The following is a 14,622-nucleotide window of genomic DNA, read 5'->3' as shown; positions in this document are numbered from 1 at the left end:
CTATCAGACAGTCTATTTGGTGCTTTCTGGGTGAAAAAAAAGTGTTACTCTGTTCAACACATGAACCCCATAAACCTTGAGCTGAAAAGGATTAATTCAATCTGCCTTCTACCTGGACTTCGTGGCTCGGTTTGGCCTTTTTGGCTTTTGGAGGCCCACTGAAAAGTGGTGAAGAAGACGACGTTGCCGGTAAAGCGAACTCTTTATGTTCGTCACCTCCAGATCCTCCGAGCCTCTGCCCGCCACCAGAGAAAGGCACAAAGTTGCTGGGTGTGACTGAGTGGGAATTATTTTTATGGGACGGCCCTGCTTGCTCTTCATCCACGTCTGGAACAGAACTGGATTCCTGAGGCACCTGAATATCAGCTTGCTTGATTTTGGGCCGCACAACTTGCTGTTGGTCTGGAGATGACTCTGCCTGCTCCTTTTGTACAGGAAGTGCTTGGCACGTTTGAGCAGCAGCTTCGAGTGTCTCACAAGGTGGATTAGGGGCTTCCATGGGCACTGGAGCAGGTGTGGGCTCATCTGGCAGATCTGAGTGTATGGTGTTAACAGTAGGAGGAGGCTGGGATGCAGGGGCAGCTGCGTCAGTTGGTTTGGCGGCGGTCTCCATGGGCTCGTTGTTCCCTTGACTGTTACTCGATTTCAGTACATACCTAAGAGGTATGCAAAGCAAAAAGGTGTCAGTTTCAACATCTCAATCCCTGCACACACTCTTCCAGGTATGCAATGTTAACAGCATCTCAAATAACCTCTACCTTTTACCATCTCATAGTTACCAAGTAAATACAATGTAAATTACCTTTTAACCATTAACAGATACTTGCAGGGTTTACTGATGAAGAAGTGATCTAAAATTTCAACTGCTGTAAAAAATATAAATGTTATGCCATATACAATACCATATCCTTTAAGCACTATAGACCTCTATATAATCATCTGGTTTGCTCTGACCTCAGTATGGCACTGCCACCAGTCAGACCCAGAGACCTCAAAGTGGTCCTTTTAAGAGCGTCCTCTCCGCTGACCTGCAAACACCCACACACTCATCAACATCTCATCACATCCTAATAAAAAGTTATCACCAGTTTTAAAATAAGAAGGATTAATAAGGGGGAAAAACATAAAATGAAGGACCCTACCTCATCTCTCATGTACACACAGACTGGTGTGATTCCTTGCACGTGCAGTTGAGATATTCTATCATGATAGAGACACGCATATACACATTAATATACATAAATACTGACAAATATTTATCATTTTGAAATCAGAATTAAAAAAAGAATTGAATTATGTATTAAACCGTAGCCCATTTCTGACAGAGTAACACATAATTTGTCACAAGCATGACTGAGATTACATGCATGAGTCATATCATTTTTTTGTGGGGGAAAAAAAAAAGAGCAAAAGAAACACTCAATTTGTTCCCTTCTCATTGCTGTAATCCAGAATTCCAAGACTGGAAGCTTCAGTGGAAAAAAAAAAAGAGAAAATTAAGTTGTAATGATGTCAGTGATGAAAAGCAGGCAGACAGACGAGAGAACACACTGGCTGACAGCCAGTCCACTACGGCCAAACAAGAGCAAGACTTCAGAACAGGTGCCAAGCAACCTAGCGGTGAGGGTGAGGTCTGCTGAGAAAGAAGGTGTGGCAGGAGATCAATGGTAGGGGCTAAGAGAGCATTTGGCTGCTGTTGGGAAAAGAAGCGTACGCAGTATTCACAGTTCACACAACATGGCACACATCAGAAAACCACAGCAGAGGGTAATCAAGGTTGCTGTTGATGCTGCCGATGACAAGGTCATTGCCCGGAGTCTTTGAAAATACAAGCACACAGAAAGCAGTAAAAATGCCGCTGTACAAAGATTTTCCAGTTTTTTAGTTACAAAATCTGTCCACTTAATGAACTTGTAACTCAGCCACACAGAGTTTTGTGTTTAATTACATGTAAACGGTTCTATTGCTGTACAAGGCATTTTGCGCCTATGTTTTGACTCCACTTGTCACCTGAGAACAGGGAGAAAGTTCACAGACACAATTTTGGTCATAGGAAAAAGATTTTACCCACTGCAATCTATATAAAAGTGTACAGGTAAATTTTTATAGTGTGTACATCTTAAAACAGACAAGAGTCATCTCTTCTGTCCCAAAAGCCTGGTGGCCACCATGATATTTAAAAGTAATGTAACTACTCAGTTTTGCTTTGCAACAGCATCTGCAGTTTTTTTTTTAACACCTTGCAAGCAGAAATTGCGTTGATTCTTTATTATAAGGGGTGTAACGGTAGACAAAATTCACCGTTCGCTACCTATCTCAGTATGGTTCGAAGAAATGCAAAATATAAAAATGCTTGTTTTTTATTAAAGCAGTTTATTCAGTTTACATTTTTAAAACATTTTAAGATAAAATGCCTGATTGGTTAAATAATATATAAAATAAAAATTAATAATATTTTATAAAAAATATAATTGAATAAATCAAATGAATGCCCTTTTTTATTATATTGATTAAATTGAGTAATTAATTAAATCGGCACAAATTAAATTGATTAAATAAATTTTAATAAATTTAATTAATCTTGATGAGGGTGTGTTAAATTTTAAGCAGGAAAATCTATTTGTGATAAAAGCACCAGCCAGTTTATATTAGAGAGTTCAAATTATTGGCAGTAGTCAATGGTCAAATTGGCCCATTTGATATTTTGCATATGTGCCTGGACATACCTGTTTCTTAGGCGCTAAAACCTGGATAAAACTAATTCAAAATATGCACTCACCTGGTTTGGGGAAAATGGCTGAGCAGATCCCATAAACTGTGGCAGCTTGGAAAAGAACCTTGAAGACGAGATCCATCCTCGAATTGTAGTGCAATCCGAAGCTGTGCATGAAAAAACCCAACAATAAATAAATAAATAAAAACACATCAGGATCACAACTTAAACCTGGGGTTTATCAGAACCAAGAAAGGTTCACATTGAGTTAAGCGTGAGTCATATGGGAAAAAAGAAAAAGTATCATATGGTAATCGTAAAATTTTCACAATAAATGACTCACATTATTTACAGAGTTGGTAGTAAAGCTAAAAGAAACCACTTACACATTTGGTAAAAAAAATATGTAAATAAAATAAATTAATGAAATGTATAAAAATATACAAAGATTTTAATGAAACTTCAGAATATCAGACTGTACATTTATGGGTTAAATACTGATCAGACTTCTTTCTGAATATATTATCTACGCACCATCACTGTTACTTTGCAGTCTGCCAATAAGCAAAGCGAAAAAAAGAGATGAGATAGAATTCAAACATCCTGTGGTTTCCTGTGGAATTTTTAATAGTTGCAAATGGCACACCACACTGGTTATGTGGCAGGTCTTAACTGGTTATATTTGCAAACATCTGCAAACAACATCAGATTAATGCTATGAATGAAATAAGTGGTTCTAAAGTTTCAGGGGTCATAATAAAAGCTCTAATTTGATCAAAAATGTGACATTGCTCAGTGATATTGTTATACTATGAACTACAGAAATCAAATCACATTGTGTACTTTACAATAGGAATTAGCAACATGACAATCTTCCTCTGATTCATGTTAATCAAAACAACCATATCTATTCAGTGTGTGGCATCAGGATGCAGCAAAACACAAAGTAAAATACTGTCCAACCACCAACCTATGCATGTTAGCTATGACTGTCTAATGATGCTGTGATTGGTAGAAGAGAGAGGATGATTCTCTAACAGCATGGCTAATCTTACTGTCTTGTGCTCCTGGACATAAATGTCTGTGCTGAGAGTCAACCTTGCTTTTTATGTTGTGCCACTCGGTTGACACGAGAAGTTCTTTTTAATGAGACAGCAAGATTTTACATACAATATAATAGAACTGTTCATTCCTTTTTATATAAACGAGTACAGTAAAACCCTATTGTACAAGCAACTAATAGTACGAGCAAACAAAGATACGAGCGACCGTGCTCGCAAAATTTGAGCAAACCCATGCTGCCGGTTCCCCACTTTCGGCCGAGGGTAGCAACAGTCACTTAATTCATCTCGTGTCGCTCGGTCGCTCTTTAGTTGTTCAGTGCAGCAAAAACGTAACTTTTTTTAGTGTTATATTTTTATTTCACTAGAAATCTTGAAAAATGTCTCCCAAGAAAATCAGTGATGGTGCTGGAAAAACGAAAGTAAATAGAATTACCATTGAAAGCAAGCAGGAAATAGTAGAAAAGTACGAGCGCGGTGTCTCAACATTCGCAATCAACCACGACCACATGGGTAAGTGTTAAATTATGTTTACTGTATGGTAATTTGTTTGTTTGTTAAAATAGGCAACAAATACTTGTGCAGAATGAAGTTTCGGAACGGATAAAATCACTTTTACATTAATTCTTATGGGGAAAACTAGTTCTAACATACGAGCAACAATCACGAGCGAATTATGCTCGTCCAACAGGGTTTTACTGTATTGTGAATATAATTTGTAATGATTTTATAGGTCATGGTTTCCAGCCCTTTACAGAAGATATCTCTTGGCGACACCACCAGGATATCGAGAGCATTTCTAATTTCTATATTAACTCATTTGCTGGCACTTGCATGGTGAACTCGCTACATAAATGTGTGTAATTGTTGATAAGACAACGTTTTCTGAGGAGGTGCATTCAGAATAGAATAGATGAATTTACTTGTACATGTACAATACAGCAAAGTGAAGTTCTTTCCTGGCATATACCAGCGAATCAGAGCACAGGGTCAGCCATGATACAGCCCACCTTTAGCAAGAGCCCAAAAGTGGCAGCTTGGCTGTACTGGGGCTTAAACTTCCAACCTTCCGATCTGAAATCCAGTGCCTTCACCACTGAGTTACCACTTCCTTAACTTTGGACAAAATCAGAGTTTTGCTAATAAATTTGCTTCTTTCTGACAAAGAAAATCTGATATGGATTATGTCCCATGACAAGATTTGTTCAGGTTTTTTATAATTAACCTCAAGGCAGAAGAAATATAAAGGGGCTGCTGTTACTGTTATCTAACTGCTATAAGTGATAACAGGAACTAGCTCTTCTTGTAGACGTTCCTCAACATTAAACGTAACTGTAAACAGTTTAAAAAAAAAAAAAAAAAAAAGTTGTTGGTGTTGGCAAATTGCTGTGGCATTAATGGAATAAACAGATTCAGGAAATGCTGATAGAAGAAAATAATCAACAGCTGGGTGGTAAAAGAACTCATCATCAGACATCAGACCTCATCGTACTGTCACAACATTTACTCATAATGGAGTTCCGTTTTGTTTTATATCTTAAATAACAATTATAACAGAGATAAGGAAAGAAACGTAACTATGCAATATGCTTAAGAGAGAACACCACATGAATGCAGCAGATCTTGGTCAGTGGAACAAAGTCAGTGTCTGTGCGCAGCACGACTTACCCTGATGTAATGATTCAGCACTGGGTAAATTCACCACAACCACACTTGGACATGAATGAGCATTTCTTTCCTGTCTTACATCCCATAAACATGAGTGAGAGGGGTGGTGTTGAGCATTAGCGGTTAGCGCCATTCCCACTGTGCTTTATAACAGCCGCAGTCACCCTGGCCAGCGATCATTTCCCCTTGATCCTTCGCTCACAAATTAGGAGAGAGAGAAAGAGCAAGAGAGAAATTTTGGTCTGCTTTCATCTTCTGTTCCAGAAAACACACACACACACACACACACACACACACACACACACACACACACACACACACACACACACACCCTGATTCTCTCTCTCTCTCCTATGCTTATAAACACATTCTTCTGCATCAGTAAACTAGAACTGATGGCAGGTACACATGCAGGCAGCCCATGAACAGTCGTTCGTTTGGCCAACCAAACACATGTTTCAGACATGGAACGTGAATCTGACCACCATTTTAAACAGTTGTATTTGTGCTCGAACTGTGGGTGGCCCAGCTGGCACACATGGATGACAGGGGCCAAAAAAGGCTGCCGCAGATTGACAATGTCATTAACCTTGGCCTTGGTCTTGACCTCAATTTCCGGCATTCCGAAGCCTCGGACCACTGACTAAAAGATCCTCCAACATGACGGCGCCCATCATCAAGCCCTCGAGCATCCCACACGAGTCAAGCAACGTTCAATCCAAGTCATATTTAAGACACAATTTATTCACTGGAGTTATTTAACATCACCGTAAACAAACAGCAAAGATGAAACAGGAAAGAAAAAAGGCAAGATAAGACATTGATGAATGGCAGCCGAGTGGCTGTAAACAAAACGGGCTTGTATGTAGTCGGACGTGCCTGAGACGGACAATCACTTCTTAACAGCAAACATGAAAAGCGTTGTCTAACTATGAACCATACTGGAACAAGACATGCTATCGTACATAGACTCTGCAAAAGATCTCTTGTTGGTTGTTCATAAACGTCCCTGACATCCCAAAGTGGCTTATTTTCTTTTCAAAACAATGATCAGTCATTCATATTTACGCCATTTAGAAGACGCCCTTATCCAGACTTTTATCTCATTCATAAAACTGAGCAGTTGATGGTTTAGGAGCTTGCTGAAGGGTCTTCTTCTGATGGGAAGTCCAACATCTTAACCACTGAGCTATTCCTTCTCATCACCTTAACAACAGTGCAAAACCTATCACCAATCAATTCTCTATTTCTCTATTTAATTACACTCGCTGTTCCAAACGATAAGAATTATCTCCTTAAGATTACAGGACTAATACAAGACCCAGAGTTCCATCATAATCTCAAACACAGTTTTGGCACAAAGTCCACTTGTCATTATGAAAATTGAGATGGTCAGTGTTCTGCTTCTTCACGAAAGACAGAAGGTTTTCCGCTTTTGTGACTATCCTCTGTTGCAAAGATAATATTCATCCAGGTGTTCAATCTATTCTATAACATTGTTTAACAAGGTAATGTTAAAAGTGACTTGTTCTTTATCTTGAAAGTTTTAATGCACAAGAGATTCCCATAATGGACTGCACAATTATAAAGTTAGTTTCAAAACTGAAAGATTCAAATCTTCCTCTAAAAAAAATTTTTCCTCGACCAAACATTTTTTAAATGGATACATTCATGACCGCGTCTGTTTATCTCAATTCGATCGATACTGCTTTGTGTACCTGTTTCCTCTCGAAGTAAGATTACTGCATCACGATGTGGTACAGTAGTGCCTCTGCCTTTGTCTGTTATTCAACTTTAGCTGTATTTCCTCTTCTTTTCACTTCCATGTTGCATTTCAATCTCCTTCAAATGGCTTTGCTGTTTGCCAGGCCGCTACATTAAATAAGATCCCATTCTTAATGACATGCCTGGTTATATTCATTCATTCATCCATCTTCATAAGTGCCTAATCCTGGTCAGGCCTGCAGTGGATCCAGAGCCTCTGCCTTGAACACTTGGCATACAAAATCCTCCAGCACCCCAAAAGCACGATGCTGCCAACACCATGCTTCATCAGAGAGACGCCATTGGTCATTTAATGTGCACTATCTGCCTTTTGTCAACAATGGCACTTGGAATTAAGGCCAGAAAGTTACAGTTTCATTCACCAGACCCGATTTTTCCCCCTTATGCTCTTTCCTGCTCTCTTCAAAATGCCTGCCATGTGCCTTTTACTCAGATATGGCTTCCATCTAGCCACTGTACCATGAAGGCCCAGTTGATGAAGTTGTTCTAACAGGGCTGGCTTCTGGCGAAGGTTCTCACATATCAACAGAGGATGTCCGTGGACTTTGTGGCTTAGTTTGTGGACGCACAGACCAAGAATTAAATAACTGCATTGAACCGATATTTGCCGTAAAAACAGTGGACTGAACACAATACAATCCAACAATGTACTTTCCCCATGCTGTGATTTCTGTGTGATGATTCCAGACACCTGCATTCTCTTTAAAAAAATTTTTACTGTAACCTCATAACCAACTAAAAGTAAATAATAATACTCTCCATGCAACACTTTCAAAACAGCTGTTAAAATGAGGGAGAAGGATTGGGAAAGCACATTTTTAAAACTCTAATACTGACATCATACAGAGTTCTACTGACTCTTCATCAGAGTTAAAGTGAAGTATTCATGTAAACAATCTGAACGATGTCTTGAGCTTTATTGAAATCAGGTTTAATACGAACTCATGTCGCGAATGCTGGCGCTTAGGAAAACATCCATTAACCCTCGCCCATAATCAAAGAGGCTTGAAGTAATTAGTTTCTTCCACAAACAAGCAATCAGCTGCAACCAATATGAGGTCTTGTCAGCAAGAGGGGAACAGAACCTGCTCGGCAGATGTGCCCACTTCAGACCAGTTCTAAGATGGCACTCTGTGACACAAGCAAGAGTTAGGAAAAAATAAACTGAGTTGTTTATGAACTGCTTTAAGACTTGAAAAAGACGCCATGGCCATCTCACACCCGACGAGCCCCAGCCACATGGCCCTATAATGCGGATGCCTAATTACACCAGCACACCAAAAGAAGGGTGAGGTGTATGAGTGTATGCGGTTAGGAAAAATGCATGTAAATGTTCAAAGCAGACAAATAAATGTTTTGGAACGTGGACTCAAACAAGGGCGCTGATTATTTTTATGACCCATGTTGTAGCAGTAAAGTGGGAGCACGCGTTATGTTCTGGACACCGGGATAGCTAAGCAAATCAATCACACAGCATGATGGGGTTTAAGCACTTTCTCTCACGAATCAGCCTACAATACAAGATACCACACACTCTCCTTCAGTCGTATAATTTATACCAGCACTTCAATCCATATGGTGGAATGATGCAAAGTTGCTTTCTTGCGTGTATGCAGTCGGCAAGTAAATTCTTCAGGTATAATGGAGTTATAATCAAGATCTTCTCCACAACACAAACTGAATAATTTCAATACAAATTTCTCACTTAATTGAGAGAAATTAACCAGCTAACCAAATGATCATGTCAACAGAAACCACTTACATCCAAAAAGGATCATTGAGAATTAAAAATGTGTCCGATTCTTAGTTGAGAGATTTTAATCCTGACACTGCCACAGGCATCGCTGCTGTCAATCACAATGCCACTAGCCAATCATGGAAATCTGTGTGATCACGAATGCATGAGAGAGCAGATCGGACACAGGATGTTACACTGCCCTCTGAGGCAACATGAACAGCAGTTCAAAAATTGCAGCTGGCTGGCTTTACACATCTTGGAGCAAGAACGTGTTAGCCTTCAGCCTCCCCTGATGGCCCTGATGGCAGACATTAGAGGTGTGCATGGAACAGTTTTTATATAATGTGTAACATTCAGCAGTGCGTTTTTATGCCGAGGCACCTTTAAGGCACCTTTGAGGCACCCATACTTGGGTTTCAGTTTCTCAGCAACGAGTAATGTAGCATGAATCCCTCTGCCAAAAAAATGGAAGTACAGTGATAAGAAACAACCAGTCAGAGTCTGAGCATAACACAGCTAGTATATATATGTATATACACAAATAGATAGATAGACAGACAGACAGACAGACAGACAGACAGACAGATAGATCGATCTCTTTTGTGTCTAAACTGGAACTGTATTATCATAAAGTTAAATAATAATATAGGTTACATAGATATAGAGTGCCTAATGTTATAAGACTTGGGTATGTATTTAGGAAACATGATTTGCCTGTGATCACCATTCACCCTTGGCATCTCTTATGAACAAGCCATGCGAGCCATTACTGCACACAGAACTGATACTTGTTGGTTTTGTATAATGTCTAGAGACTATTGTTAACTCAAATAGTTACTGATCTTTTATATACAGTGGAACCTCGATACTCGCCACCTTGACACTCGCCACCTCGATAGTTCGCGTCTTTTCATTTGTAACTGGACTTAGTGTAACTCGCAAAAATCTGTATTTCAGTATATCTGAGAAAGACCCACGTCTAATGTACACATGAGTGCATTTAAGTTAAACATAAGACAAAATTTTAATTTATTTTATCCTGTGCATTGTTGCAATGTGCTATAAATAAATATTTTCATAATTTGTAATTGATTAATTCTTTGAAAAGTTAATATTAATTTATGCAATTAAAATGCCTTGATTTTAGTAAGTTTAGTACACAGTCATAGCCATAAATGCAATGGTAATAATAATTGGCATAATTTCTTTCGGTGTTTCGTTTTTTTCGGTTTTCGACCTTGCTTTCCTCCTTTTTCGGTTTCGGCCAAGAATTTTCATTTCGATGCATCCCTTATATATATATATATATATATATATATATATATATATATATATATATATATATATATATATATATATATATACACACACACACACACACACACACACACACATACGTGGTAAAAAAGTGTTGGGACGCTGCCAGGATGTACGCATCTCCCGCCTTTTGAGGTGCTTTACTCTCACCAGCGGTCAGTTGTTTCGAATTTAGGGTGTGTCATTTTTATGTGTTTTTGATGTTGCAAAGTCCAGTTTTAGCTCTTGTCTCTGTCCCTTTTATCACTGTCTCTGGACACTGAAACAGAGTGCCGAACTGGCGCTCGTGTATGCGTCCGCTGCCACATACATATATACTGTAAAGTTTATACATTACAATAGTGTAAATTTCTCTACTTTGCAAAAATTATGTACTGAAATGTGTTAAATTATTAACAAATGATCACCATTCTTTAAGATTTTTGGGTAGGCCATGTCTCGACTTACGATATTTTATGGGGTCATTGTAACGCATCTCCATTGTAAGTCAGGGACTACTTGTATTTATAAATTAAAGTGTATTCCTGCCTCACGCATAACGTTCCTGAGAAATAAAATGTTTGTCCATCCACCACCGCCCTGACCAGGTTGCAGCACTTACTGAAGACTATGATCATTATAATCATTTTAACTGCACTCTCTCTTTCTCTTGCTCTCATTTTCTTACAATTATTGTTGGGACAGTTGATAATGATAGGCTTTGACAACTTGTCAATCACATAAGTAACACCTCTGGATCATGGTGACATTGCGGTATGTGATTCAAGTTTAACATAAAAATATTTTGGGATACACAAGTGAATGCATTTTCTTAATTCAGGCAAGATAACAACTAGATTAAGATGTTTCAAAAACTCACTGATGTTACTTATTACAGTTTTTCTCAGTTGCTTTGGCACATTTGTCAGATTAGAAATGAAATTCTCAAAACTACTTTCAACCTCCACATCATTTAGTCATTTGTGCTCATCATAAGAACATTTCTTGTTGATTTCATCAAATTGCGAATGCTTTTGTATAGTCATTCAATTGATTGTGTACAAGTGTCTGCTTGTTTATCTCATGTTGATAAAAATATTTTATACAGTAAAACCCCGTTGGATGAGCATAATTCGTTCTTGAAAATTGCTCGTTAGTCCATTTGCTCGTACGGTCGAACTGATTTTCCCCATAAGAATGAATGCAAAAGCGATTTAATCCATTCCAAGACCTCATTCGGTCGCTTATTTCTGCACTTAAAAGTATTTGTAGCCTATTTTAACAAACAAATACACCGCAAATTACCGTAATGTAAACATAATTTAACACTTACCCATGTGGTAGTGGTTGATTGCGAGTGTGAGACGTACACCACGCTCGTAACCTTCTTGGTTTCAATGGTAATTCTATTTACTTTTGTTTTACATTACTTTCATTTATATTACTGATCTGTATCCCTATTTATTACCCACACTGTCTATACTGTCTCACGTTGTCTGTATTGTCTTGTATAGTCTGTTTTGGTCTTGTCTTGTCTGTTTTGTCATGTATAGGTTTTTTTTTTTTTTATGTCTGTACTTTTGAGTGTCACTAACAGCTGGAAGCAAATTCCTTGTGTGTCAACACACTTGGCCAATAAACCTATTCTGATTTTGATTATGATTTTGATTTTCACAGCACCATCACCGATTTTCTTGGGAGACATTTTTCAACATTTCTTGTGAAATGAAAATATAACACTAAAAAAAGTTATGTTTTTGCTGCACTGAACAACGAGAACAACCGATGATACCCTCGGCCGAAAACGGGGAACCGGCAGCGTGGGTTTGCTTGTGCCTTCGAAATTTGCTTGTGAAACAGGTTAAAGTATAACCCCCAAAACATCTTAACATCAGTTCATTGTATACATCAATGCAAAACGTTTAAACCAGGTGTCTGAATCTGTCATCTAAAATTTCTATTAAACTTTATGTTAAATGTGACTTGAATTGATGAATTGTACAGATGAATCTTGAATGTCACTAATGATGAAGAGCGTACAGCATCAGATCAACCAATAATCAACTAGTTCTCTAAAACAGGTCAAAGGTGAATCTTTTGAACCTTCAAGTAGAGAGCATATACAGACAGAGCAAAAAATAAATTATAAATTCTGAAAATGGATGAACAACTAAGAAACAAACAAACACTTGTACAGTACCGTAAAAGTGTGAATCCTGTCCAGTCTTTTGCAATCAATATAAAACAAATAGGCAATCAAATAAATTCATTTGTGCTGCTAAAATTCATAGATGGCAAATAGAAGAAAGTACAATTGTGTATTTCCTTTAATGTGATCCAAACCATAGTTTATATAAAGAAATCCTGAAACTGTATGGAAAAGGTATTATTTACCCAACTACATCCAAATACAAATAAAGTCCCAATTACGCACCGTGCTGTCTGCCCCTCCACGCTGTCGGGTGATTGGCACTATCTCCAACTTGGCATTGTTCGGCAGGCTGGCAAACCTCCATTGCAGCGTAAGGTCCAGCACATTCCTCTGAAACCTGCAGAAAGTACAGAAACAAGAGAGTAAGAAATAATATGGAGCACTGAGAGCACTCACCTTAGAAAACCAATAAATTACAGTACTCTTTATCTATATGTGTGTGCATGTGTATAGTAACAGAGATTCAGTATCTCATTTGCTATATCACAATAATTAGCCAAGTACTGAGCAACTATGAAAATAAGCAAACTGTAATAGCTAGACAACTGGGCCAAAGCATTACCAATATGTCAGGTCTTCTGATGTGTTCCTGCAATAATCACTACCTACCAAAAGTGGTTCAAGAACAGACACCTACTTAAGAGGCAATAATGTCTTGGGTGGCTGAAACTTGTTGATCTAATCCCACTGCTGGGAAAACATATGTCCTGGCAATCTTGTAGAGGTTCATTTGACATCTTACAACCACCTAAATACTGTTACAGAACTTCAGTGTCCTCTTTCAGCAAGATCCGTGGGATATGTTGGTCATAAAACTTTGATAGAGGCCCTACCTCACCATTTACAGACAGATCTTGAAGGATCTGCTATGAATGTGTTAGTGCCAGATACCACAGCACACATTCTGAGGTCTTGTAAAGTCAATGCTTTAATGATTCAGAGCTGTTTGGGTGGCACAATATCACACAGTACGCAAGATTATACAGGTGGTTTTAATATGCACATGTATACGTGGGTAGATAGATAGATAGATAGATAGATAGATAGATAGATAGATAGACAGACAGACAGACAAGAGGGTTAAAATATATTTACAATATTTTTCACTCACTTTAGTCCGTAATCGTCTGCATTAAATCCTTGTTTCTTGCACACCTCCTCGAGAACCTGCAGAATCAAAACAGTCGCATGATGAAACCAAAACAAAAATGTGCCATCTCATACCAGCAGAGCTAACTGAGCTAAACGATTACACAAAGCAACAAGTCCCAAATAAGTACATATTATCTACACAAGATCCCTTAACACAGTGTAACATAATAGACTTCTAGTCCCTTCGTAGTGCACTTCATAACCAACCGGGAGTTACTTGGTATACGACCATTGTTCGAAACAGCATATTTATTCGGAAAGGAAGGGCCTCTGTTACAAACACGGCGTAACCTTGAAATTTGATATTTTAGGTGTTTCGTATATCATATTTACCTGCAGCAGGGGTGTGTTTCCGCAGACTTTTACTGTCTGTCTTCGTCCATTTGGAGCAAGAACCGACACTGCTGTGATGCTGGCTGCCATTGCAAAATGACGTCAGCGTGTTTGTTTGAAACAACTTTATTGCATATGATGCGAAGACAAAAAGATAGCGTTGGGTTATTTTCAGGGCAGGAAGTGTGTGAGGATAAAGATGGACATGATGCTTTTAACCGAGGTCAGAGAGTGAGAAATTAATGATTGATAGATAGATTGACAGACAGACAGCTAGAGAGACTATAAGGACAAACATATTGGGACACCTGACTTTTCTAGCCAGATGTGGTTAATCCCCCAACTGTTACCACAAATCTTGGTGACACACAATTGTATTGTATATACCCCTAAAATGCGGTAGCATGTCCCCTTCACTCACTCAAACCTGTTCCATTATGGCGATGCCCCTGTGCACAAAGTGAGCGCCACAAAGATATGGTTTACATGGCTTAGGGTGGACTCTGACCTTAACATTACTGAACACCATTGGTATGAATTGGAACACTGACTGCACCCCAGACCTCCATATCCTACATCAGTACCAGACTTTACTAATGCCTTTGTGGCTGAATGATCACAAATCTACACACGCACACTCCAAAATCTAGTGAAACATCTTCCA

General features: G+C 38.5%; 1 protein-coding gene across 1 annotated transcript in view; it reads right to left on the bottom strand.

Annotated features, from left to right (window-relative positions):
• The window catches only part of aspscr1 (ASPSCR1 tether for SLC2A4, UBX domain containing), a 31,077-nt gene extending 16,977 nt beyond the window's left edge, over nt 1-14,100 (bottom strand). The window contains exons 1-7 of the mRNA XM_046857785.1: nt 13,959-14,100; nt 13,585-13,640; nt 12,696-12,810; nt 2,780-2,880; nt 1,143-1,200; nt 955-1,028; nt 113-656 (exon numbers count right to left, since the gene is read on the bottom strand). Of these exons, the coding sequence (XP_046713741.1) occupies nt 113-656; nt 955-1,028; nt 1,143-1,200; nt 2,780-2,880; nt 12,696-12,810; nt 13,585-13,640; nt 13,959-14,048 (1,038 nt within the window). The 5' untranslated portion in view covers nt 14,049-14,100. The remainder of the gene's footprint in view (nt 1-112; nt 657-954; nt 1,029-1,142; nt 1,201-2,779; nt 2,881-12,695; nt 12,811-13,584; nt 13,641-13,958) is intronic.
• Nucleotides 14,101-14,622: the final 522 nt, after the last annotated feature.

This window comes from Silurus meridionalis, chromosome 9 (assembly GCF_014805685.1).
Source record: "Silurus meridionalis isolate SWU-2019-XX chromosome 9, ASM1480568v1, whole genome shotgun sequence".
Classification (NCBI taxonomy): Eukaryota; Metazoa; Chordata; class Actinopteri; order Siluriformes; family Siluridae; genus Silurus; species Silurus meridionalis.
The sequence above is the reverse complement of the archived record's forward strand: the minus strand, read 5'-3'. Positions and strand labels throughout refer to the sequence as shown.